The sequence below is a fragment of the Lampetra planeri genome, chromosome 14, assembly GCF_965212315.1.
Source record: "Lampetra planeri chromosome 14, kcLamPlan1.2.h2, whole genome shotgun sequence".
In the NCBI taxonomy this organism is placed as follows: domain Eukaryota; kingdom Metazoa; phylum Chordata; class Hyperoartia; order Petromyzontiformes; family Petromyzontidae; genus Lampetra; species Lampetra planeri.
This window is the reverse complement of record NC_136120.1, coordinates 13,671,402-13,698,647: the sequence shown is the minus strand read 5'-3', so window position 1 is coordinate 13,698,647 and position 27,246 is coordinate 13,671,402. Positions and strand designations below refer to the sequence as shown.

At 56.4% G+C, this 27,246-nt stretch overlaps 1 protein-coding gene across 1 annotated transcript; it reads left to right on the top strand.

Annotated features, from left to right (window-relative positions):
• On the top strand, nucleotides 1–27,246 carry LOC144722413 (aspartyl/asparaginyl beta-hydroxylase-like). Its single transcript, XM_078600659.1, has 15 exons — nucleotides 1–148; nucleotides 5,299–5,328; nucleotides 6,531–6,728; nucleotides 10,357–10,509; nucleotides 12,741–12,832; nucleotides 13,044–13,130; nucleotides 13,610–13,760; nucleotides 19,309–19,445; nucleotides 19,831–19,929; nucleotides 21,441–21,533; nucleotides 21,858–21,995; nucleotides 24,168–24,303; nucleotides 25,302–25,393; nucleotides 25,543–25,676; nucleotides 26,088–27,246. The coding sequence occupies exons 1-15, from the start codon at nucleotides 79–81 to the stop codon at nucleotides 26,236–26,238; spliced, it is 1,761 nt and encodes a 586-aa protein (XP_078456785.1). The 5' UTR covers nucleotides 1–78; the 3' UTR covers nucleotides 26,239–27,246.

Sequence of the window (27,246 nt, the reverse complement as noted above, 5' to 3'; positions counted from 1 at the left end):
ACGCACACACAGCACACACACAGCACATACACACACACAGCACACACACACACGGCGAGGGAGCGGAGAGGAGCGGAGATGAACGCGGACAGGAGGCGAAAGAAGAGCAAACTTAGTCACGGAGGAGGAGGCGCAGTGACTCAGTCAGGTATCTCACTCAGTCACTCACTCGGTCACTCACTCAGTCACTCAGTCAGTCACTCAGTCGCTCACTCACTCAGTCAGTCACTCAGTCACTCATTCACTCAGTCACTCATTCGGCCACTCACTCGGTCACTCACTCAGTCACTCATTCAGTCACTCACTCGGTCACTCACTCAGTCACTCATTCAGTCACTCACTCAGTCACTCACTAAGTCACTCACTCGGTCACTAAGTCACTCGGTCACTCAATCCTCACACTCGGTCACTCGCTCTCACTCACTAACTCGCAATCTCAGTCACTCTCTCACTCCTCACACTCAGTAGTCAGTCACTCACTCAGTCACACGCTCACTCAGTCACTCACTCCTCACTCACATCTCGCTCACTCAGTCACTCGCTTACTCAGTCACTCAGTCACTCAGTCACTCACTCACACTCAGTAGTCAATCGCTAGTACCGCTTCTGGGACCCAGGGTAGCGGGTACTGGCACGAGTCTGGGTCTCTGTGTGAGTCTGTGGGTCTCTGTGTGAGTCTGTGGGTCTCTGTGTGAGTCTGTGGGTCGCTGTGTGAGTCTGTGGGTCTCTGTGTGAGTCTGTGGGTCGCTGTGTGAGTCTGTGGGTCTCTGTGTGAGTCTGTGGGTCTCTGTGTGAGTCTGTGGGTCTCTGTGTGAGTCTGTGGGTCTCTGTGTGAGTCTGTGGGTCTCTGTGTGAGTCTGTGGGTCGCTGTGTGAGTCTGTGGGTCTCTGTGTGAGTCTGTGGGTCTCTGTGTGAGTCTGTGGGTCTCTGTGTGAGTCTGTGGGTCTCTGTGTGAGTCTGCGGGTCTCTGTGTGAGTCTGCGGGTCTCTGTGCGAGTCTGTGGGTCTCTGTGCGAGTCTGTGGGTATCTGTGCGATTCTGTGGGTCTCTGTGTGAGTCTGTGGGTCGCTGTGTGAGTCTGTGGGTCTCTGTGTGAGTGTGGGTATCTGTGTGAGTCTGTGGGTATCTGTGCGATTCTGTGGGTCTCTGTGTGAGTCTGTGGGTCTCTGTGTGAGTGTAGGTCTCTGCGTGAGTCTGTGGGTCTCTGTGTGAGTCTGTGGGTCTCTGTGTGAGTCTGTGGGTCTCTGTGTGAGTCTGTGGGTCTCTGTGTGAGTCTGTGGGTGGTCTGTGTGAGTCTATGGGTCTCTGTGTGAGTCTGTGGGTCTATGTGTGAGTCTGTGGGTCTATGTGTGAGTCTGTGGGTCTCTGTGTGAGTCTGTGGGTATCTGTGTGAGTCTCTGGGTCTCTGTGTGAGTCTGTGGGTCTTGGTGTGTGAGTCTATGGGTCTCTGTGAGTCTATGGATCTCTGTGATTCTATGGGTCTCTCTGTGAGTCTATGGGTCTTGGTGTGTGAATCTATGGGTCTCTGTGTGAGTCTATGGGTCTCGGTGTGTGAGTTTGTCTCGGGCCAGATGGAGGAGCATTCCCAGGCGAGTGTCACAGCGTGCCACTGTAAACACGTGACAACTGCCTTCAGGAGTACCTGCCATGTGCCGCTGCGGGGAGCGGTGGTGTAGTGGTTAGCGCGCTGCGCTACGAACCCGGCGACCTGAGTTCGATTCCCGCCCACGGCCAACACCAAGTGACGATTATCTGAGCTGTCGACTGGGCCTCAAAGGAGGTGTGATGTGTTAAACCATTGCCAACGTGAATCCAGTGTCGTGGATTTACTCTCCAACACACCGGTGGGCTGAAGTAGCGACTTGTTAATCTTGATTTGAAGCTTTCGTGAATGTACTCTTTTGTTATTTCGATAAAGTCACGTGGGTAGTCAAATAAAAAAATAATATAACACGACGTTTCGATCGCAACGAAGCGGAAACCTTATTGAAGTAACTTATTAACACTATCTCACTCACCCACTCACTATCTCACTCACCCACTCATTCAGTCACTCACTCACTCTCTCACTCACCCACTCATTCAGTCACTCACACACTATCTCACTCACCCACTCATTCAGTCACTCACTCACTATCTCACTCACCCACTCATTCAGTCACTCACCCACTAGCTCACTCACCCACTCATTCAGTCACTCACCCACTATCTCACTCACTCATTCAGTCACTCACACACTATCTCACTCACCCACTCATTCAGTCACTCACACACTAGCTCACTCACCCACTCATTCAGTCACTCACCCACTAGCTCACTCACCCACTCATTCAGTCACTCACCCACTATCTCACTCACTCATTCAGTCACTCACCCACTAGCTCACTCACCCACTCATTCAGTCACTCACCCACTATCTCACTCACTCATTCAGTCACTCACACACTATCTCACTCACCCACTCATTCAGTCACTCACACACTATCTCACTCACTCATTCAGTCACTCACACACTATCTCACTCACACACTCATTCAGTCACTCACACACTATCTCACTCACCCACTCATACAGTCACTCACCCACTATCTCACTCACCCACTCATTTAGTCACTCAATAAATAACTCCCCACCACCTCACTCATTCGCTCACCCACTCATTCACCCACGAATTAACTCACCTAAACACACGAATTCACTCACCCACCCACTTGCCTCACCAACCCACTTAACTCACTCACCCACTATCTCACCCACCCACCAATTCGCACACTAAATCACCCACTCAATCATTCACTCACCCACCATTTCACTCGTTCCACTCATTCATTCACTCGCTCTTGCAAATTAGACTATCCTGGTATTTGAAGTTGTCACATTGTTCGACAAATTACATAGGAAACTTAAACTCACTCAATTTACCCCCTGCAGTCTCACTCACCCACTCATTCACTTACTCAATGATTAATTCACCCACTCAATCCTTCAATCACCCACCATTTGACTAATTCACTCACGCACGTATTCAGTCACTCAACCACGATCACACTCATCCCCCTCATTCACCGACCCACCATCTGACTCATTCATTCATCCACTTATTCAGTCACTCAACCACTATCTCACTCACCCCCCTCATTCACCCACTCAATCAGTCACTCGCCCACGGTATCACTCATTCACTCACCCACCCACCATCTGACTCATTCACTCACCATCTTACTAATTCACTCATCCACCATCTCGCCCACTTATTCACGCTCTCACCCACTCACTCTTCCAATTGAAACTCTCCACCCTGGTCTCTTGAGATTATCAGTTGCAGCTTAAACCAAACAAACTCGAATCTCGATCTTTTTCACCACAATCCCCGATCGACAGAAATATCTAAAAATAGAAAATAAATAACAAAAAACACTTTTACATAACCCAGGGTGTGGTGGTGGTGGCGGTGGTGAACTAAGCACGCTATGCCGTGAACCTGGCGACCTGAGTTCAATCCGCCCACACGACGTCTACTGTCAGTGGCCAGTCATATCTGGACCTGTCCACATTCCTTCGCCGACCGACAATGAACGAATGAATGACCGGCGTGGTGAAGTATGGTCAAACAGGCGCCATGACGGACAACAGTGTGTGGGGGGAGTGGTGTGTAAGCCAGCGGTGAAAAACGGCTGAAATGTAACTTTTTAATATTGAGAGCAAAGAATTTGTTTTTTGCTTAAACGAGACTGCGTAAAGGCGCAGCCCCGCAGCATCTTGATCACGTCACTGCTGGCGGAAGCGCCTCCGCTGGGGAGGGAGCTCTGCAGTGGCTACGCACGCGGCTGGCCCCGTGACCCAGCGCGGTGTGGAGGCAGCAGCAGCTAGGGTTGGTGGATCACCGCGCAGATGATGTCGGAACAACACGGAACTGATACACGGCTATCGAAACCCGCAGGGATTCGCAGCTATACAGCCCCACCTCTCCGTCCTCTCTATGCAAGTGCTCCGAAGAAGGGCCATTGCCCGAAACGTCACCTATTACAGTGTCAATATTTTTCCAAATAAGGCCACAGGCACGCACTCGGCGTTGGTGTGCGTCCCGCTGACTGGGAGTTGCAAGTCGAGCGTGCTAACCATCGCGCCCACCGCTCCACCACCTTGGTGACACATTCGTGATTGTTGTTCTTGATAGCCGCATGATGTTTACGTTCGTTTTCGATGCCTCGGGGTGGCGGGGGGGCTTTGTTGCGGCGCGTTCTGAGAATCGTGGTGGTGGTGGCGGTTGCGGTATTTAGGTGCCGAGGCAGTGGCAAAACCTGCTTAGACCCACCACCACCACCATCCACCAACACAGACAAAGATCCCCCGGGTAGCTTTCACAGACTGTTGGGGCAAGTGCTGTTAGCGAGCACCTATGAAGGCCGGCACGGCACACGAGGGGGTGGGTGGCCAGCGACCACGCACGGCCGCCTTTGTCTCCCTCGTTGCAAATGTTTTTACACATCGCACCAGGTACTCCATTGAGGCTGAGTCGACCTAGGGGAGGCGCAGGATGGGTTCCAATAATCGTCACTTGGTGTTGACCGTTGAGCGGGAATCGAACCCGGGTCACTGCCGGGTTCGTAGCGCTAACCGCTACTACACTAGCGCTCCCCCCCCCAAACACCACCACTACCACCACCACCACTACTACACTACCACCACCACTACTACACTACCACTACCACCACTACCACCACTACCACTACCACCACCCACCCACCACTGCCACTACCATCACCCACTACCACCACCCACCCACCACTACCATCACCCACTACCACCACCCACCCACCACTACCACCCACCCACCACTACCACCACCCACCCACCACTACCAACACCCACTACCACCACTATCCACACACCACTACCACCACCCACACACCACTAACCACCACCCACCACTACCACTACCACCACTACCCACACAACACTACCACCACTACCACTACCACCACCACCCACACACCACTAACCACCACCCACCACTACCACCACCCACTACCACCACTACCACTACCACCACACAGCACTACCGATAACCACCAACTACCACGCCCCAGCACCACCCACTACCACCACCCACCCACCAATACCCAACACCACACACCAACCATCACCACCCACCACCACCACCCACCACCGGCTACCACCAGCCACCACCACCAACGTCGCAACATCGCCATTGTTTCGTGACTGCGATTGCTTGTTTTGTCGCGTGCGCTCATTGCAACGTTCTCTCTCGCCCTCTCCCCTCGGTGTCTCCCTTCAGGCACCCCGAAGCAGCTCCAACGGAAGCAAAGTACGCGTGTGACTCCCGCTCCCTCGCTCTCTCTGCCCGTGTTCACCACGCCACCGCTCACACGTCCTCTGCCGCACTCGAATATTAATAAGAGCCAGGAAGACGATCCGTGCGCGTGTGTGCGCTCTGTAAACGCTTTTTCTGTACCTGTCTGGGTCGGTGAGTGGGTGATTGAGTCGGTGGGTGATTGGGAGTGTGCGTGAGTAGGTGAGTGAGTGGGTGTGGGTGGGTGTGTAAGGGAGTGAGTGACGAGTGGGTGTATGGGTGGGTGGGTAAGTGAGTGAGCGAGTGGGTAAGTGAATGAGTGGACGAGTGGGGGTGGGTGGGTGGGTGAGTGAGTGAGCCAGTTGATGTGTGTATGCGTGGGTAAGTGAGTGAGCGAGTGGGTGTATGGGTAGGTGGGTGGATAAGTCAGTGAGCGAGTGCGTGGGTGGGTAAGCGAGTGAGTGAGAGAGTGGGTGTGTTAGTTGGGTAGGTAAGCGAGTGAGTGAGCGAGTGGGTGTGTTAGTTGGGTAGGTAAGCGAGTGAGTGAGCGAGTGGGTGTGTTAGTTGGGTAGGTAAGCGAGTGAGTGAGCGAGTGGGTGGGTAAGCGATTGAGCGAGTGGGTGTGTGGGTGTATGGGTGTGTTAGTTGGGTGGATAAGCGAGTGAGTGAGCGAGTGGGTGGGTGGGTGAGTGGGTGTGTGGGTGGGTGGATAAGCGAGTGAGTGAGCGAGTGGGTGTGTGGGTGAGTGAGTGGGTGTGTGGGTGTGTGGGTGTGTGGGTGGGTGTGTGGGTGGGTGGATAAGCGAGTGGGTGGGTGTGTGGGTGAGTGAGTGGGTGTGTGGGTGTGTGGGTGTGTGGGTGGGTGTGTGGGTGGGTGGATAAGCGAGTGAGTGAGCGAGTGGGTGGGTGTGTGGGTGAGTGAGTGGGTGTGTGGGTGTGTGGGTGGGTGTGTGGGTGTGTGGGTGTGTGGGTGTGTGGGTGTGTGGGTGGGTGTGTGGGTGGGTGAGTGAGTGGGTGTGTGGGTGTGTGGGTGTGTGGGTGTGTGGGTGGGTGTGTGGGTGGGTGAGTGAGTGGGTGTGTGGGTGTGTGGGTGTGTGGGTGTGTGGGTGGGTGTATAAGCGAGTGAGCGAGATTTAACCCATCATACTTCACTTACACGCGCCTATTTTTCCCGCGGGACTTTAACGCCGTCTCTCGTTCTCTCCGCGTCCCCACTAGATGGGAGCCAGCCGGGCACCTCCTCCACCTCGTCGGGGCTCCCCACGGCCTCGCGGCGAGCTGACAACGAGGAGGGGGCGGGGGTCGGGCGACGATGGCTCACCCTCACCGCCGTCGTCACCGTCGCAGCCGTGCTCGCTGCCGTCCTCGCCGTCGCGATTATCGTGCTGGGGTGGGCGGATTCCGGCACGCTCTCCGGTAGGCCTTGTGGGGGGCTGGGCTGGCGGGGGCGGGGGGGGGATCGAGTGTTGCCCCCTTGCACAAGGCGGGGGTTTTGCCCCGGTGCTCCGGTTTCCTCCCACGTCGGTATAATAACAATAAAAACAACCGTACATCGTTAAATCTGCTGAAAGCCCCGTGACGAGTAAAGCCTCGATCCAGCAGCAGCAGGACCCTCCTGGCGTGGCTCTCCGGAGAGAATGGAACAAGCCGAGTGAACGAATGGCGGCCTGACCTCCACACGGCCTCCCCTCCTTTGACTGCAATTCTCTGTGACGGACCTCGCCCATCGGCCACCCTCCAGCGCACCACGGACCCCTTTGTCCTCGGAGCGCGGACGGAACCGGTGTCCGCTGATCGCGAGGGGGGCGGGTGGTGGCACGATGGTGGCGTGGCAGCCACGTACGCACACGCGCACACGCGCGCACAGGACAAAGATCCCCCATTTCGCTTCGAGAATTTTGGTGCAGGTGCCTTGATCGAGTAGCACCTATGAAGGCCGGCACGGCACACAAGGGGATGGGTGGCCATCACCACGCCCGGCCGCCTTTGTTTCCCTAGTGGCGATTTTTTTAAACCACGCCAGGTGGTCATCTGACCTAGGGGAGGCCCGGGGCCGATTAAAACAAATTGTCACCGGTGTAGGCCGTGAGCAGGAATCAAACTCTGGTTGCAGGGTTCGTACGGCAGCTCTCTAACTGCTACGCTACCGCTTTCCACTAAGTGGGGTGATGTCACCACGGCGCCTGTGCCAGGCTATGTGCACTTTACGGCCACGTGAAGTGTCGAACGCCCGCTGGCAGGAGACCACGGGACGGGCCCAGGTGCCATTGGTTGACTGACACGCACACACGCACACACGCACACACGCTCACACGCACACACGCAGCCCCTTCCCACGCCCTTGCGCGCGTCGCGCTCCACCGACTAGCCGAACGCAAAACAAACTCTTTTTGTCACCCGCGTTCGGATATTTTTACGACCAGCATCGCAGATGCGGGAGTGTAGCCCCCCTTCCACCCCCTTCCCACGCACCCCGCTTGGACCGACGCAGTGACGCGCGGCGTCACGGGCCAGCGGTCGTTACAGTCGGCCTGCATGCGGGCGTGGGCGTGGGTGTGTCCGTGGGCGCGTGCGTTCATTGTCTTGGGGAAGCCGGGTGGTCGGCACGTCACCTGGACCAGCACGGCCGCCCGCACGGTTGCGCCGCGCCGTCTTGTCGCCCTGCGTCACCGTCTCCGCCCCGGAGTGGAAGAGCGGCCTTGACGCGGCCACACTCTGCCGAGTGAGAGCTCGCGACGAACGCCATCAACGCGGCGAGCGAACATCGACCGTCGATCTCCTGGTCTCCAGAGCAACAGCACCGAGCCATGGCAATCGCCCTGCTCAAGGCCAAACGACGATGTGCCAGATAGGCCCTGGGGAAAGGATCCTCCAACTGAACATTGAGGGAATCTCCCGGGTGTCTAAGCCGTTGGTGACTTCGCGGGTCAAGCGCTGGTGGCTCGGACCCGGACATGACCCCCAGGATCTCGACATCTGTGACCCCCGCCTGAGCCACGCTGGCCACTTCTGGGAGGGCCCTCTTGTCAAGTGGCCTCGGGGTCAACGACTCTTGACCCCCTCTCCACATCTCCCTGAGCCGTGGAGATCATTGCCCTCTCTCACTCCCCCTCCCCAACCGCGCTTGTGAATCAACAACCAAAACACGTGGCACGAACACTAGTTTTCATGTGTTCGTATTTATCACGATTAACACGTAGGTTCTCGCGACCAATATTTTCCATGATAGAGGTTTTATTCGGTTAGATCACGGAAATATAAATGCGTCGTTAAACTCGCCACCACACGACACTCAGATTGTGAACGTTGTGGCTTGGCTCTCCAACACACCGGTGTTGCTGTACTAGTGACGAATTGGCCACGTTCTGTTCACGTGACAAACCCCTTACTAGTTGGCCGTGTCGGGTGGTGGTGGGTTTAACGACACATTTATATACTTAGGTGATCTAACCCCCCAAAAAAACCTCTTATAGTAAAGTTTGTCACGAAAAACAAAACATGCCAATTAGTTACGAGTTCAGCACACCGGTGTGTTGGAGAGTAAACCCGCTACAACATTTACAATTCGAGTGCGACGTTTCGCCGGTGATTATAACTGCCTGATTTTGTTCACGTGACAAACCTTACTATCTGGACGTGTCGGGCGGTGGAGGGTTATGAATATGTTTATGCTGCTTCTTTAACCAGTGGAAGGCCTCATCCAAGAGCTTCGTACCTGCTTTTCAGGAGGGAGCTCTGCCACGTGTTTCCTACTCAGGGGCGGCGGTTGCTGCGATGCGTAACCCGGATTGATTGATTGATTAACTCGGGGGGGGGGGGGGTGGGGGTGGCATCATCCGTCCGTCCGTCTGGCGGCGGTCAAATAAACGAATAACCACTTTGCGAAAACGGACGCCCTGTGGAATTCGACTCGCCGCATCTCGACTGCCGATGAAGGACCCAGCGATCGCTATCGCTGCTTTTGTTTCACTTCCTCTCTCCACCAGTCGCCCGCTCTCTCTCTCTCGTGCAAACCGAACAACATATCTTTAGATTCCAACCCATTGTCCTGCGAGTTCATTGACGGAATATTTCGCAACCGCGGACGTTGACCCGCCACTGTGACGCTCGCGTTCCGCGCGCGGCGAGCTGTCGAAGCTGAGCCTCCGTCTCCTTCACTCCCGGCGTGAGGGTGCGGCCACCGCGGCAGAGGTCGCAACCGGGTACCCGATACCCGTACCCTACCCGATACCCGGCTACCCGTACCCGGCCGGGTACGGGTATCCGTTTGCGACCCTGGTGCGGCCGGGTACGGGTACGGGTAGACCGTGAGTCACTGGTGAGTCACCGTTTGTCACTCATTTCCCAACGTCTTGTCTCTTCTCACAATTCAAGTTCCTGGAATCAACCCACCCGCGCCTGCAACATGGCTTCATCCCAGAGGTCGCAATCAGGTACCCGATACCCGTACCCTACCCATACCCGGTCGGGTACGGGTAGGGTACGGGTACCCGTTTGCGACCCTGGTGCGGCCGGGTACGGGTACGGGTAAGGAATCAAAACCCGTTTGTGACCTCTGCACCGCGGTGCTCACAACAACGAGCGGAGGGCCGGGCGGATAAAACGCAGCGACGTGGCGCATTGTTGAGCACGGGTGGTGCATCTGCCAGTCGTCATCTCGGTCATCTCAGTCGGTCGACCCGTGGCATTTGGGTTTGTTCCGTGACCTGCCAGCAGCAAGCCTTCCACTCCTCACGTGGCCTCACGGCGCACCTAGCCTGGCACAGGCACTCTGGTGACATCACCGCAACTGCTGCGAATGGCGGCAGTTGCGGTTGTTTTTGCCCCGCGCGACAAACCCGGCAACCGTGGTTCGATTCGCGCCCGCGTGGTGCGGTGAGTAAAAGATCATCGCCACTGGGGAGACAAAGGCAGCCGGGCGCGGTGCTGGCCACCCACCCCTTCATGTGCCGTGCCGGCCTTCATAGACGCTCGCTCACAGCACTTGCCGCAACAGTCTGTTAAGGCCTCACGGGGGATCTTTGTCTTTGTCTCCGACCCCCAGGGCTCCATGGGGGTGGTGAGAATGTGGACCCCTCACCCCGCAAAGCGGGCCCCCCAGCCCCCCCCGTGACCTTGGACCCCGGCGACCCCCAGCCACCGCACGAGCCGCCCGCCACGTCGACCCCCCAGGACTCGGCCCCCAAAGCGCAGCCCGGTGAGTACCGACCCCCACCCTCGCCACCCCCACGACTCTCCCTGTGTCTCCCTGTGTCTCCTTGTATCGGAATCCATGCGTAAGCATGATTTTTCTTCATTTGTTCCTCGCTTCTGCTTTGCGTCCTCTCTTCTCCGCCCGTTGGCCCTCGCGGCCCTCCCTCTCCCGCCCTCCCTCTCCCGCCCTCCCTCTCCCGCCCTCCCTCCCTCTCCCTCTCTCCCCCTCTCTCCCTTTCCCGCCCTCCCTCCCTCCCTCCTCCCTCTCCTGTCCCTCTCTGGCCAGGAGGTGGCAGCACAGCAACGCATCCCAGAGTGTGCGCGCGCGTGTGTTTGTGCTGCTTTGGGTGTCTGCTCCTGGCGAGTGTCTCCCCCTGGTGGTGCGCGTTGCTCGGTTTTTCTCCGGTCTCCTGCCGCGCGAAATCAAACTCTCATGGCCCAAAAAAAACATCGCCAGTGTAGCAGGGGGCCTCCTGAGCAAGGGGCCTATTGGGACTCGGCGAGTTCTTTGCTGGGTAAGTACAGGGAAGCGTTGTACCAGGGAGGTTGGATTTATTTATTTGGCGATGTCCAAGTGTAACCGCATTTCAGGACGCTTCGACAGAAACGGTGGACGCTTTTATTTTATAGAGGTGGTCAGTCATAGGTCTCTGTGAGTCTTTGGGTCTCTATGTGAGTCTTTGGGTCTCTATGTGAGTCTTTGGGTCTCTATGTGAGTCTGTGGGTCTCTATGTAAGTATTTGGGTCTCTATGTGAGTCAATACGTCTCTGTGTAAGTCTGTGGGCCTCCATGTGTACATCGCTATGCGAGTTTAAGGGTCTCTATGTGAGTCTATGGGTCTCTGTTTGAGTCTGTGGGTCTCTGTGAGTCTGTGCATCTCTATACGAGTTTAAGGGTCTCCATGTGAGTCAATATGTCTCTGAGTGTGCATCTCTATACGAGTTTAAGGGTCTCTATGTGAGTCTATGGGTCTCTCTCTTACACCCCCTATCTCTCTCCTCCCCTTTCTCTCTCCTCCCCTGTCTCTCTCCTCCCCTGTCTCCACCCCACCCATCTCTCTTTCATCACCCTATCCGTCCGAGCCACGTGTCCTTTGATGAAAGGGGCCACCTTTTTATTAACGACAAATTCCGATGATGCTTCCACGCGGTTCTGCCCCCTGGCAACGGATGAACGTGAATTCCTCCCTTGACCACAGAGAGAGAGAGAGAGACGCAGCAGCAGCAGCAGCAACGACATCGCCCAGCGCAAGGGGCGATTATCCTGGCTCTCTCTCTCCCCCCCCCCCGTCTCCGCCACCACTTGCCGTGACGTCACTAGTCGCTCCGCGTGTTTGCCCAGGCCGCCTTGGAACAACGACTCTGCTGATGCGTCACGTACAGACCCACAGAGACCCACAGAGTCACGCAGAGACCCACAGAGTCACGCAGAGACCCACAGCGTCACGCAGAGACCCACAGAGTCACGCAGAGACCCACAGCGTCACGTAGAGACCCACAGAGACCCACAGAGTCACGCAGAGACCCACAGCGTCACGCAGAGACCCACAGCGTCACGTAGAGACCCGCAGAGTCACGCAGAGACCCACAGCGTCACGTAGAGACCCACAGCGTCACGTAGAGACCCGCAGAGTCACGCAGAGATCCACAGCGTCACGTAGAGACCCACAGCGTCACGTACAGACCCGCAGAGTCACGCAGAGATCCACAGAGACCCACAGAGACACACAGAGACCCACAGAGTCACACAGAGACCCACAGACTCACAAAGAGACCCATAGACTCGCACAGAGACCCACAGAGACTCACACAGAGACCCACAGACTCACACAGAGACCCACAGACTCACACAGAGACCCACAGACTCACACAGAGACCCACAGACTCACACAGAGACCCACAGACTCACACAGAGACCCATAGACTCACACAGAGACCCACAGACTCACACAGAGACCCGCAGAGTCACGCAGAGACCCACAGATTTACTCCCGTGTCTAAACACTCATTAATTGGATGATAACACCTTCATATATAGAGAACCGCAGAGCTTGAGCAATTGCAGGGCTGCACCTTTAGCTGCCATTACTTACCGTTTAGGGAAAAGTGACCAGGACTTGTTTGACCCGTTCGGGAAACGTGTTGGCACTCGCATTTGTTTGCTCGGAGCAAGGAGTAAACGCTGACGCGATTGATGCGTTCGTTTTTACTTTTTGTTTCCGTGCATCTCCCCAGCCCCAACGAAGCCTAAAAAGCCGAAACTCCTCAACAAGTTCGACCGCGCGATCAAGGAGGAGCTGGACGCCGCGGAGAAGCTCCGGAAAAAGGTGACCCGCTCCGCTGACGAGGCACTGAATGTCGACAACCGGTCCCAGAGTTTGCTCGTGCTGAGCCCGCTCCTGCTGACATTGCGCGCTCCCAGAAGGAAGGCCGTGGGGGCCGATGGGACGCGTCGGAAGAAATACTAAGCAAGTCTAACTCTCCTCTCACTGTGCACCCAACCCCTCTGGCCCGGCCCACCCCCCCCGCCTTCCCCAGGGCTCCATGCAGGAGGCACTCCAGGCCTTCACAGAGCTCGTGCAGACCTTCCCCAGCAGTCCGCGCGCTCGCTACGGGAAGGCCCAGGTGAGGCCACCCTGACGGTCACCTCCTCACCCTCGCCACCAGGCCGAGAGACAGGCTCCATGGCGGTGGTCTTCATCGCAAGGCCCGCGGGGGGTGCACTGTGGCCGGGTGGCAGATTGGCCGTGTTCCACCAGGCTGGGCGCCAGTAGACGTCACCGTTCCTGAGTGGCGGGGGTATTAGTATTTGGATTGGTGCCAGCCGTGCATGGCGGGGACCGGCTGGTACCAGGAGCTCTGCGCGGGGTGGCAAGCAGAGGTCGCAAACGGGTTTTGATTCCTTACCCGTACCCGGCCGCACCAGGGTCGCAAACGGGTACCCGTACCGGTACCCGGCCGGGTACGGGTAGCCAGGTATCGGATAGGTTACGGGTATCGGGTACCCGGTTGCGACCTCTGGTGGCAAGGCTGAATCTTATACCGTCATGTTCGCCGCCATCCCCCCACCGTCACCCCCCCCCCCTCCCCACCGCGTGGGACAGGCGGAGGACGACCTGGCCGAGAAGCAGCGCAGCAACGAGCAGCTGGCGCGCGCCATCGCGACGTACGCGGAGGTGGCCGACCTCCCCGATGCCCCGGCGGAACTGGTGCAGCTGGCGCTGAAACGGCAGGCGAACCGGCTGCAGTTCCTGGGTGAGTGGGGGGCGAGTGGGGGGCGAGCGGATTAGTTTACCGGGGCGGCCGCTGCATCGGAACCCGCGGGGCTCTGCGACGGCGTGCTGGGCGGCTGCGTCGCTCTCAAAAAAATGTAAACACAAAGTGAACGCGTGGGCTTGGGCCACCGCTGTTGTTCATGTAAAGGTCAGATCGATGTAGATGCAGATGTGTCGGTAACCCACCTCCACAACTCCGGCGACACTGGTCGTGGTAAACGCCGCAATAATCGTCGTGAACTCAACTTGTCTGGGTGTTTACTCTCCAACCCACAAGCGGTCCGCGCTTAATCAGTAGCTACTTGGCCCGCTTTGTTCACGTGACAAACTACTTGGCTGTGTCGGGCGGAGATGGGCTATGGACACATTTACGCGATCTGGCCCAAAAACCTTTATTGTGATTTTCTTTTTTTTACCAAGAAAAGCCCACTGAGCTAAGAGCTCTTTTTCAGAGGCATACGTGATGGTAGGTCATCATCGAGGGGCCTTGTATCGTCATCGTCATCACATGTGGGCATTATTAGTAGCAGCCAGATCATCTAAATGCGCGTTGTCTCTAAATGTGTAGGAGGGGGGGTTGGGGGCAAAACCGGTGGAGGAACCCAGAGAAAAATCCACGCTGCGACCGCCAAGGGGAGAGAAAGAGAACACGCGGACTCCAAATATACCAAACTATTTAACTAAACATTTTTTATTTTATTTTACCAGATGAGGTCCACTGGGCTATATAGCTGATTTTTTGGAAGTTACCTGGCCACAAATGATAGCCCAACGAGAAGTGGCTTATCATGATCGTGTGGAAAATAAGCCCTCGACACGTGACGTTGATTCTAAACGTGGAGAGAAAAACCACGCGACCACGGGGAGAGAGAGTGAGAGAGAGACACGCAGACCCCAAATACACAAACAGGCATCGCCAGGGTCTGGGATCGAACCCACGTGCCGTCCTGTGTAGTGGGCGAAGGGGAGGGGCGACGCTCGTTCTGGTGGACGGTGCCACTCCCATTGCCACCGCCAGCACCCACAACGTCTGTGGCCACCGCAGCCCAATTTGTCCACTTTCCCGCGGCCCTCGTCTGTGCCCTTTGCGCCACGTGGCCGCTGTTTCTCGAGTGATGTCAACTGAATTGCCACTCAGGAATCGCCTGATTTGGGCGCGGCACGAAGGCAAAGGTCTCCCCCCCCACCCCCACCACCCCCACGGCACCGCACCCGCAGTGTAGCCCACGCAGGCTGTTGGGGCAAGCGCTGTGAGCGAGCGCTTGTGAAGGCCGGCACGGCGTACCTAATGAGGGGCGAGGTGGCGCAGTGAGCGCCACGCCCGGCCGTCTTTGTCTCTCCGGTGCTGATGACGATGTTTGCAGGAGGCACCGAGGTGCAGCGTACTAATTTGAGGCCCAGTCGACCTAGGCGAGGCCCAGGACCGGTGCAGATAATGGTCATTGATGGTGGCCGTGAGCAGGAATCGAACTCGGGCTGCGTGGTTCGTAGCGCAGCACGCCGACCGCTGCACTGCAGCTCCCCACGCACAAAACAAAGACACAATCCCCCATATAGCCTTACAGACTGTTGGGGCAAGTGCTGTTAGTGAGCACTTATGAAGGCTGGAACGGTACACGAGGGGGTGGATAAACCCCACGCCTGGCCGCCTTTGTCTCCCCAGTGGTGATGTTTACACACCGCACCAGGTAGTCACTTGAGGCCGAGTCGACACATTGACACACACACACAAGTATGTACACACACACACAAGTATGTACACACACACGTATGTACACACACGCACGAGCACAAAGTAATGTTGCCCAACAGCCGCCGTGCGAAATGTCACCTAGTCGCTTGAGAGAACGCGAATCGTAAGCGGATTCCGCCAGGGTGGCGTGACAGCGGCAACGCGCCGAGCGAGTCTCAAGGCGTCCTCTTGAGGAGGGTCCCGCATGGGACTTGTTTACTTTGGTAACACGAAGATGCTTTCAGCCGATGGAGCGAGCGGTCATGCGCACGGGAGCGGAAAACCCGGAGCGCCCCGAGAAAACCCACGGCGCGTGAGCTTAGCGGGGGAGGGCAACGCTCTATCCCGGTACAGATGGAACAGCTGGAGACTAAATTTCGATTTAGAGCTTTCGTGACTGCAGGGATTCATCTTCTTGGTTCTTTCGGTAAAGTCACGTAGAATGGAAATAATAAAATAATAAAATAAAACATAATAAAATAATTCTCACGACGTTTCGGCCACAACGCAAGCAGCCGTCCTCAGGTGAAGACCAGGTTTGTCGGGGAGACAGCGTCTGAATGAATGAGACAGCGTCTGAATGAATGACGCTGTTTCCCCGACAGACCTGGTCTTCACCTGAGGACGGCTGCTTGCGTTGTGGCCAAAACGTCGTGAGAATGATTTTATTATGTTTTATTTTATTATTTTATTATTTCCATTCTACGTGACTTTACCGAAAGAACTGAGAAGCTGGAGACTAGTCCAACTCAGATCCACGGCGACCTGCTGCGCCCCCCGCCGTGTAAACCTCGCGCGGTACGACCAGCGCAGCTCGTGCTCGGGACGCGTCCCCGAGTCGGAGTGAGTTCTGCAACGGACTCAACACGGTGTTGTTGTTCCGGAGAGCCAACTTCAGTGTGCGACCAGCACGTATTCGTGATGGACTGGACTCATACGAGTGCTCGTTAACAAACTTTCTTACTTTGCTGTAGCGCCTTCACCTGGCGAGCCAGGGAATACCGCTCCTTATCCTCCTTCTCCTCCTCGACGCCCAATGAGTGGAGGGAGTTTCGTACCCACCGCCCGCTGGTACATAATTGCTGGGCCCGGCTGCGGCTGCTGCTGCTGCAGTATTGTACCCAGGGGCGTGCGCTCACCCCACGCCCGATCTTTCTCGAGGGGCACGCTGACATTTTCAAGTGGACAGGGCGGTCGGTCACCGACGTCGTCACCGCCACGGACCGATTGCTCAACTTGTTATTGTCGTCGGGGACTTTATTTTTTTTTTTGCGAACATTTACTCTCGGAGCGTCTCTCTTTTGTTATTTTGACGAGTCGTGCAATTCAGCTCCTGCCGCCTCTGTTTTTCGGACGTGGGGTGGAGGGGGGCGGTGGTGGGGGTTGGGCAATGGGGGGAGTGGGGGCTAAAGAGGGGGAGGGGGCAAGCCAGGTGGGGGGGATGGACGGACTAAGCGTCGTCGGAGTAGAAAGCCCAGGGAGGGTTGTTCTCCACGGAGATGGAGCGATGGAATCGGGATCTCGCGGGGGGAGGGGGTGCGATGGCTTGGGGGAGAGAGGCCTTCATCCAGCAGTGGATAGACGATGATTATGCTGATGAAGATGGAGCTCCCTCCGTTGCGACGATGGCGTCGCCTCACCCTGCTGATGAGTCTCGGAGAAGTCAAAACCAGTCGAGCGCCTTAGCTGCGTAAACAAATTCTGCTGGAGAAGATTACCGGACATCTGTGAAAAAGAGCTTCATAGCTCATCAGATTCCTCCGGAATAAAATACATTCTCTGATTACTGCAGCGGGAGGCCCTACGCTGCTCGACGTACAAATTGAACTCTCGCTTAAAGCGGGGGAGAGACGAAAGGGGGAGAGACAGAGGGAGAGAAAGAGAGAGGGGGGGGCAGGGAGAGTTAGCAAACGAGACGCTAAAATTGGCCAGACATCCCAGTGTAGCGGGACCTGGACTGACCCATAGGGGCAGCAGTCCATGGGGCAAGTTCCCGGTGGGCCAGTCCACTCCGAGTAGCCGTGGGGGCCGGTCTGCCGTGGGGAAATTGCAAATGTGATCAGAGTGAAAAAGTCAAAATATTTTTTATGAAAATATTTTGATCACCTCTGTGTACGCTTGATTGCTTATTTACGCTCTCAGCTGGCATTGAGTCCCCACACATATTCGGCAGCCCCCAAAGAGTCTTCCTCAACCTGCCCCCCCCCCCCATTTGTCTTTTTGGACCCAGTCCAGAAATATGGGCCAATGACACGCCAAGACGTCATCGCATCGCAGATAGAACGACTCGTACTTGCGTGGTTTGCCATTCGCGCAACAACCGTTTAAACAGGATAAAATAACAAAACGATTGCCCCCATAGCCCAAATGTTGGGCCCGGCGCGTTGAAAAATGCCCGCGATGATTTCTGTTGCCCGCGGTCGGTCACTGCGGTGCAAAGCAGCGCCCTCTTGACAACGAGTCTTGAGACTCTTTTTCCCCCTCGACAAGTAAACGGCATCATTCGACCTCCTTTGCCAGTATCAAAATATAATAATAGGGTTTTCCCCTTTTGTCTGGAGGTCTAATGATGTAGATGCTCACCCCACACCCTCGTTACTTTGATAGTGCATTGTCTCTGGTCGAGCACCAATTGGGTCGAGGCTCAAAAGAAAGCCGTCCCTTGGTGTGGACCAATCAGTTTCAAGGACAATGCCACTATATTATCATAGTGTGTGATACATTTTTGGCATTTTGACTGCAAGTATTGTGGTTAATGCAGACATGAATCCTTGTAAAAAGGTTTTCTGTTTTGTTGCCAGCAAAAAGGGCAAAACCCCTATTATATATTTATTATTTTAAGTAACCGGCACTACCAGCAGCAGTGAAATTCTTACTTAGTTTATTACATTTTGTTGCGAGCCAACCACACCCCCACATGCCCTCGGTGTTATTTCGCCTCTGCTCTTTCAAGGTTTGGGCTCTCGTCCGGTAGGCATTCGTTTTGCCAAATGTCAGCCCCCCGCCCGCCCCCCACCCCGTGACAATGATTGATGTTTGCTTAGTTCGTCCGATTTGCATGGTGGAATTGTGATCGCTCACTTGCCATGAAGTCGCATGGCTCCACTGCCGATGAGTCATGTTTCTGTTCTGCATTGCAGCTAAAATAAGTTTTATTTCGGAATGGAAACGGCAGGTTGTCTTTGTGATCATCAGCGGAGCGAGGCGGGTGGGTGGGGGGGAGCAACGGTCTGTCCCCGTACAGATGGAACAGATGGAGATTAGTCCACACCTTTTTCTGTATCACCTTCTCTTATGTATGTATGAATGTTGAACTTCTTTTGCACCCTACGTAGCCAACCGTGCTCATCGGAGGTGCGGGGGAAGGACAACAAACTGAACACAAAGCAGTTATGAATTGAGATTTAGAAGTGCAGTGCTCCAGTGGATCACGGCTCGTCCTCGACACCCACGGGAAAGGAGCTTCGATTCTCACTCGCAGCCAACACCGGCGACGAACATTTCAACTGGGCCAGAGGCTGGGCCTCCGCTAGGTCGACTCAGCCTCAAATGAGTACCTGACGTGGCATGTAAACGTCGGCGTTGGGGAGACAAAGGTGGCCAGGCGCGGTCCTGGCCACCCACCCCCTCGTGCGTCGTGCCGGCCTTCATAGGCGCTGCTTGCCATGCACGTGCTTGCGTATGTTGAACTTAGCTCTCACCCTACGTAGCCAACCGCGTGAATAGGAAGCACTTGCCCTGACATTCCGGGTGACCTTTGTCTTTGTAATCCCCCCCCACCACCGTTCCCCTGCAGGTCGCATGCGCGCGGCCGTGGCGGCGCTGAGGAAGCTGGTGCAGCGGTACCCGGCCGACGTGGCGCTGCAGAACGAGCTGGGGGTTGCCCTGCTCCTGCAGGGCGACAACAAGGGGGCAAAGGTCGTCTACGAGGAGGTCAGCAGGTCACGGCCGCCACAACCCTCCACACCACTCCCCCGCCTCCTCCTCCACCTCCTCTGTCCTCTTCCGTGCGTGACGCACTTGCACCGTGTGTGCGTGCGTGTGTCACGTACGCACGGGCGTATGTACAGTCGCGCACTGCGCTACGAACCCGGCGGCCCGAGTTCGATTTCCGCTCGCGGCCAACACTGGTGACGATTATCCGAACCGGTCATGGGCCTCCCCTAAGTCGACTCAGCCTAAAAATGAGCGCCTGGTGCGGTGGTTATAAACATCGTCACTGGGGAGACAAAGGCGGTCGGGCGTGGTCCTGGCCACTCTCTTCGTGTGCCATGCCGGCAGTCTGTTAAGACTATGCGGGGGATCTTTGTCTTTGTAGGTTCTGGCCAGATCGCCGGACGATGGATTTGCGAAGGTGCACTTTGGGTTCATCCTGAAGGCGGAGAACAAGATCGCTGAGAGCATCCCCTTCTTGCGGGTGAGTCTCGCACACACACTCGCACACTCGCACACACACACACACTCGCACACACACACTCGTGTACACACACATGCACACACACTCGCGCACACGCGCACACTCGCACACACACGCACACACACTCGCGCACACGCACACACGCACACACACTCGCGCACACACACACACACACATGCACACACACGCATGCACACACGTACACACACACATGCACACACGAACACCGATTGCTCGATTAACTGATTAATTGATTGTGCACTTGTATGGATGTGCGATTATGTAGTTATACGAATGTGTAGTTGTATTACTGTGGTTGTGTGGTGGTGTGGTGCTGCGGTTGTATGACTGTGGTTGTGTGGTTGTGTGGTTGTGTGGTGCTGCGGCTGTATGACTGTGGTTGTGTGGTTGTGTGGTGTTGCGGTTGTATGACTGTGGTTGTGTGGTTGTGTGGTGTTGCGGCTGTATGACTGTGGTTGTGTGGTTGTGTGGTGTTGCGGTTGTATGACTGTGGTTGTGTGGTTGTGTGGGGCTGCAGCTGTATGACTGTGGTTGTGTGGTTGTGTGGTGTTGCAGCTGAATGGCTGTGGTTGTGTGGTGTTGCGGTTGTGTTGTATGACTGTGGTTGTGTGGTTGTATGACTGTGGTTGTGTGGTGGTGTGGTTGTGTGGTGTTGCGGTTGTATGACTGTGGTTGTATGACTGTGGTTGTGTGGTTGTGTGGCGCTGCGGTTGTATGACTGTGGTTGTGTGGTGGTGTGGTTGTGTGGCGCTGCGGTTGTATGACTGTGGTTGTGTGGTTGTGTGGTGTTGCGGTTGTATGACTGTGGTTGTGTGGTGGTGTGGTTGTGTGGTGTTGCGGTTGTATGACTGTGGTTGTGTGGTTGTATGACTGTGGTTGTGTGGTTGTATGACTGTGGTTGTGTGGTTGTGTGGCACTGCGGTTGTATGACTGTGGTTGTGTGGTTGTGTGGTGGTGTGGTGTTGCGGTTGTATGACTGTGGTTGTGTGGTTGTGTGGTGGTGTGGTTGTGTGGTGTTGCGGTTGTATGACTGTGGTTGTGTGGTTGTATGACTGTGGTTGTGTGGTTGTATGACTGTGGTTGTGTGGTTGTATGACTGTGGTTGTGTGGTTGTGTGGTGCTGCGGTTGTATGACTGTGGTTGTGTGGTTGTGTGGTGGTGTGGTTGTGTGGTGTTGCGGTTGTATGACTGTGGTTGTGTGGTTGTATGACTGTGGTTGTGTGGTTGTGTGGTGGTGTGGTGCTGCTGTTGTATGACTGGTTGTGTGGTGGTGTGGTGCTGCGGTTGTGTTGTATGACTGGTTGTGTGGTGGTGTGGTGCTGCGGCTGTATGACTGTGGTTGTGTGGTGGTGTGGTGCTGCGGTTGTGTTGTATGACTGGTTGTGTGGTGGTGTGGTGCTGCAGCTGTATGACTGTGGTTGTGTGGTGGTGTGGTGCTGCGGTTGTGTTGTATGACTGGTTGTGTGGTTGTGTGGTGCTGCGGTTTCCAGGCAGGTCTGGAGTCCGAGGCCCCAGGAACGAACGACGGCCGCTTCTACTTCCACCTGGGAGACGCTCTGCAGCGCATGGGGGAGCGCGACGAGGTGGGGGAGGGTGGGGGGGGGAGGGTGCACCCACAAACACAAAGACAAAGATCCCCCACCCCGTCTGACCTTAACACGCCGTTGGGGCAAGTGCACCGTGCCGGTTGGGGGTGCTGAGTGAGCGGAGCCTCGCTGAGCCGGCCGCTTCCCGAGCAGTGCGGCACCATCGTCCGAAGCACCTCGCACGGCTCCCTCCCCTCCTTGCATCCTCCCTCCCTCCCTCCCTCCTTCTCCTTCCTCTCCTTCCCCTCCTCATCATCTGTACTCTATCCTCCTTCACCCTCCTTTATCCTTCCTCCCCCCCGCTCCCCCCCCCCCCCCCAGGCGTACCGCTGGTACGCGCAGGGCCACGAGCAGGGCCACTTCTCCTCCGTGTTCCAGCGCTCGCTCTACAACGTGCGCGGCCTCAAGGCCCAGCCGTGGTGGACCCCGCACGAGACGGGCTACACGGAGCTCGTCAAGGTGGCCGCACCGCACCGCTCGCCCCCTCGCTCGCTCGCCCAAACATTCGCTCACTCACTTGCTCGCTCAATCGCTCACACACTCGCTCACCCGCTCCTTCACTCACTCGCTCACTCGCACACTCACTCGCTCCATCGCTCGCTCGCCCAAACATTCGCTCACTCGCTCACTCGCACACTCACTCGCACACTCACTCACACCCTCGCTCGCTCAAACATTCGCTCACTCGCTCACTCACTCGCTCACTCGCTCGATCACTTGATTGATCACTCACGCACTCACTTTGTGTGAGTCTATGAGGCTCTGTGTGAGTCTATGGGGCTCTGTGTGATTCTATGGGTCTTTGTGTGAGTCTATGGGGCTCTGTGTGAGTCTATGGGGCTCTGTGTGAGTCTATGGTGCTCTGTGTGAGTCTATCGGGCTCTCTGTGAGTCTATCGGGCTCTGTGTGAGTCTATGGGTCTCTGTGTGAGTCTATGGGGCTCTGTGAGTCTATGGGGCTCTGTGTGAGTCTATGGGGCTCTGTGTGAGTCTATGGGGCTCTGTGTGAGTCTGTGGGGCTCTGTGTGAGTCTATGGGTCTCTGTGTGAGTCTATGGGGCTCTGTGTGAGTCTATGGGGCTCTGTGTGAGTCTATGGGGCTCTGTGTGAGTCTATCGGGCTCTCTGTGAGTCTATCGGGCTCTGTGTGAGTCTATGGGTCTCTGTGTGAGTCTATGGGTCTCTGTGTGAGTCTATGGGGCTCTGTGTGAGTCTATGGGGCTCTGTGTGAGTCTATGGGGCTCTGTGTGAGTATGTGGGGCTCTGTGTGAGTCTGTGGGGCTCTGTGTGAGTCTATGGGGCTCTGTGTGAGTCTGTGGGGCTCTGTGTGAGTCTATGGGGCTCTGTGTGAGTCTATGGGGCTCTGTGTGAGTCTGTGGGGCTCTGTGTGAGTCTGTGGGGCTCTGTGTGATCTACAGAGAGCTCCAGGTCATGGGGCCAGCAGAGGAGAATGAAAAACTTAACCTTAAAAGGACAGAAATATTAAATAAATACTTTTTTACGCTAATTAAAGAGCACACGGTGTTGCTGCTTCAGAAACAGGTTAAGCATCATTTCTCTCTCTTGCTCCCTGTAATTCTCTCTGCGTATTTCTGTTTCTCCATGTCTCTGTGTCTCTATCTTTGTGCGTCTCTGATTCTCACTCCATCTGTTGTTCTCCATCTCTCTGGCTTTCTGTCACGTCTCTCTGGAGTTTTCTGTTGGCACTCCGTCTGCCTCCATCTCTCGGGGTTATCGTAGAAGGTCACAGAGCAGTCGATGGTCGTGGGTCACCGCTCGGGACACAGCGCTGCACCGCTGGCAGGGCTCGTGCCGCGTACATCCACGCGGGCTGCGATTTCCCAACCTCCCCACCGCTCCCGGCACGGTCACCGCCACGCCGGGTGATCGCCAGGGGATGGCAGCACGTGGCCCGCCGCGGTCCGTGTACGGCGATCGGATCCGCCCGTGGATTGAAGGCAGCCCAGTGCCACCCCCATGCCACCCTGTAGTGTGCACACGTCTAATTATACACTGGTCAACACACTTTTTCTGGCATAAGGTATTCCAACGGTTTTAAGGTGATTCCAAATCTGGCATTAGTTTTTGTCCATCACATCAGGTTTTTGAGATGTCAAATATTGCATTTTCAATAAAAATTGCAGAAGAAAACTATTAAATAAATGTGGATATCTACATAAAATTATATTATAAACACACTATCCTAAAAATACAGCACCATATTTGAACACTAAAGCAGTCACTGACTCGCAACAACTTGCAATCATAAGTGACAGAGTTAATTTCGGGTAAAATCAATGAAAATGGGGTATGCCGATAGTTTAAAAATTTGATGTGATAGAGCAAATCTGAGATCACATTTGGAATCAGCACCCAGAAATAATTCTAGAACAGCTGCAAAAGTCCAGGCCAGAAAAAAAATGTGTTTTTTTTTTTGTTGACCATTGTTATTCACCCGGTTCCCACCTCTTTCCCTCGATCGTACACGGGGGTGAGGCGACTGGAGTCATCGTTTTCATGTCTCCCTCGAATGGGGAGCCGGGGGTGTGTAGACATTGCGGGGGGCAGTGCGTGACCCCCCCCCCAACCCTTGGCCCCTACTCCCACCCGGTGCCCCCCCACCCCCCATCCCAGGCGCTGGAGCGTGGCTGGCGGAGCATCCGGGACGAGGCGCTGGCTGCGATGGACGTCCAGAGCGGCTTCTTCCTCCCCGAGGAGGAGAATCTGCGCGAGAAGGGCGACTGGGCCCAGTTCACGCTGTGGCAGCAAGGTGAGTGAGCCCGCACGCACGCTCACCCACTCACCAGCTCACCCACTCACCAGTTCACCCGCTCACCCACTCGCCAGTTCACCCGCTCACCCACTCACCAGTTCACCCGCTCACCCACTCACCAGTTCATCCGCTCACCCACTCACCAGCTCACCCACTCACCAGTTCACCCGCTCACCCACTCAGCAGCTCACCCACTCACCAGTTCACCCGCTCACCCACTCGCCAGCTCACCCACTCACCAGCTCACCCACTCGCCAGTTCACCTGCTCACCCACTCACCAGTTCACCCGCTCACCCACTTACCAGTTCACCCGCTCACACATTCACCAGTTCACCTGCTCACACATTCACCAGTTCACCCGCTCACACATTCACCAGTTCAACCGCTCACCCACTCACCAGTTCACCCACTCACCCACTCACCAGTTCACCCGCTCACCCACTCACCAGTCCACCCACTCACCAGTTCACCCGCTCACCCACTCACCAGTTCACCCACTCACCCACTCACCAGTTCACCCACTCACCAGTTCACCCGCTCACCCACTCACCAGTTCACCCGCTCACACACTCACCAGCTCACCCGCTCACCCACTCACCAGTTCACCCGCTCACACATTCACCCGCTCGCCCGTTCACCCGCCCGCCTGCGTGTGTGTGTGCGTGCACGTGTGTGCGTATGTGTGCGGTAGTGTAGCGGTTAGCACACTGCGCTATGAACCTGGCGACCCGAGTTCGATTCCCGCTCACGGCCAACACCGGTGACGATTATTTGAACCGGTCCTGGGCCTCCGCTCGGTCAACTTAAGCCTGAAATTAGTACCTGGTGCGGTGTGTAAACATCGCCACTGGGGAGACAAAGGCGGTCGGGCGTGGTGCTGGCCACCCATCCCCTCGTGTACCGTTCTGGCCTTCATAGGTGCTCGCTAACAGCACTTGCCCCTACAGTGTGTGAAGGCTATACGGGGGATCTTTGTCTTTGTGCGTGCGCGCAGGCCGGAAGAGCGAGAGCGGCTGCGGGAGGGCGCCCACCACGTGCGCCATCATGGAGCGCTTCCCAGAGTCCACGGGCTGCACACGCGGCCAGGTGAGGAGCCGCCTCCGCCTCGCCCCTCCGCTGCTGCCACGCGTGTCGCGTGTCGCGTGTCGCGTGTCGCGCGTCGTATCATGCTTCGCACGTTGCGTGTCCCGTGTCGTGTGTTACGTGTCACGCGTCATGCGTCGCGTGTCGCGCAGGTGAAGTTCTCCGTCATGCACCCGGGCACACACGTGTGGCCGCACACGGGGCCCACGAACTGCCGCCTGCGGCTCCACCTGGGCCTCGTGATCCCCACGCCAGGGTGCCGCATCCGCTGCGCCAACGACACGCGGTGACCGCACGCACGCACGCGCACACGCGTACACGCACACGTACACGTACACACGCGTACACGCACATGCGTACGCACACACACGTACACTCACACGCGTACACACACGCGCACACACGCGTACACGCGCGTACACGCACACGTACACACGCGTACACGCACACACGCACACACACGTACACGCACACACGTGTACACGCACACACGCGTACACACGCACACACGCACACGCACACACGCGCACGCGTACACACGCGTACACACACACGCGTACACACGCACACGTACACACGCACACGTACACACGCGTACACGCACACGTACACACGCGTACACGTACACACACCCACGCATCGTTACCCGTGTTAACCTGCGTGTTGTTACCCCACGTGTTGCCGTTACCCCGCGTAGCGAGTGGCAGGAGGGCAAGGTGCTGATCTTCGACGACTCGTTTGAGCACGAGGTGTGGCAGGACGCCGACCGCGCCCGCCTCATCTTCATCGTCGACGTGTGGCACCCGCAGCTCACCGCACACCAGCGGCGCACCCTCTCGCCCATCTGAGCCGGCCACACCGCCGCACCCGCGGTGCTGGTGGTGGTTTGGTGCCGGCCGAACCGTTGTGGGTGGTTGGCTTCGGACACACCGTGGTGGTGGTCGTTGGTCCCAGCCACGCCACAGATGGTTGGCCCAGCCACACCGCGTGGTTAAACGGGTACCAGCCACACCACGGTCATAGTTCGTGTCCGCCACGCCACAGATTATTGGACCCGGCCACACCGCGTGGGTGATTGGTACCGTGCACACAACGGTGATGGTCGGATTTCATCCACATCACATGGGTGATTGAGCTTTCTACCGGCCACACCACGTTGGTAATTGGTTCCGTTCACACCGCAGTGGTGGCTGGTTCCTACCCGAACACACACACACACACAGATCTACACCAGTGAGTTATGCTCTCGAGATACGACACAGCGTCGAGACTGAACTACCGAGCCACTCTACCCAAATCGACTACGAGTGTGGTGTACGCACGCGCGCACACGCACGCCCTTCCCGAAAACCAACCCGCCATCCGTACCCTCTCGCCGCGCGACGGGTTCCCGCCATTTGTATTGTCGCCGACGACGTCGTCCCATTTTGGCACGCGATGGTGACGTCACGAGATGCCAACAAGCCCCACGTGACGGGTCTCGTCCAATCACGGCCGGGCCTCGCCGCCGCGGTGACGTGACGGCCAATCACAGTAGCCCGGCTGCCCCCCCGCAGCACCGGCACGGCGCTGTAGGAGTGGTCGTGATTGTCGTTATGATTGTTATTATTGTCGTCATCATCGTCATCGTCGATAACAAACGTTCGATTCTTATTATTAAATACTCGTACGCGATGGTCGGTTATTTAAGGGTTGACGCAAGTTTGACGCAGTCGCTTTTTGTTGGTTTTGTTTACGGTCATGCGGTGAGGTGCATGCTGGAGTACGGTTGCTTCACCACACCTCACCATCCTTCACCACACTTCACCACGCCAGTCTGTGCGAGCTGGTGAGGGTGGTAAAAAGGGTGGGGGGTG

Coding starts and splice junctions, on each gene's coding strand:
- LOC144722413 (XM_078600659.1), top strand. CDS start 79: ATGAACGCGGACAGGAGGCGAAAGAAGAGCAAACTTAGTCACGGAGGA. Junction 19,446..19,830: donor CAAAGGTCGTCTACGAGGAG/GTCAGCAGGTCA, acceptor TTGTCTTTGTAG/GTTCTGGCCAGATCGCCGGA. Junction 25,677..26,087: donor CGCTGCGCCAACGACACGCG/GTGACCGCACGC, acceptor TACCCCGCGTAG/CGAGTGGCAGGAGGGCAAGG.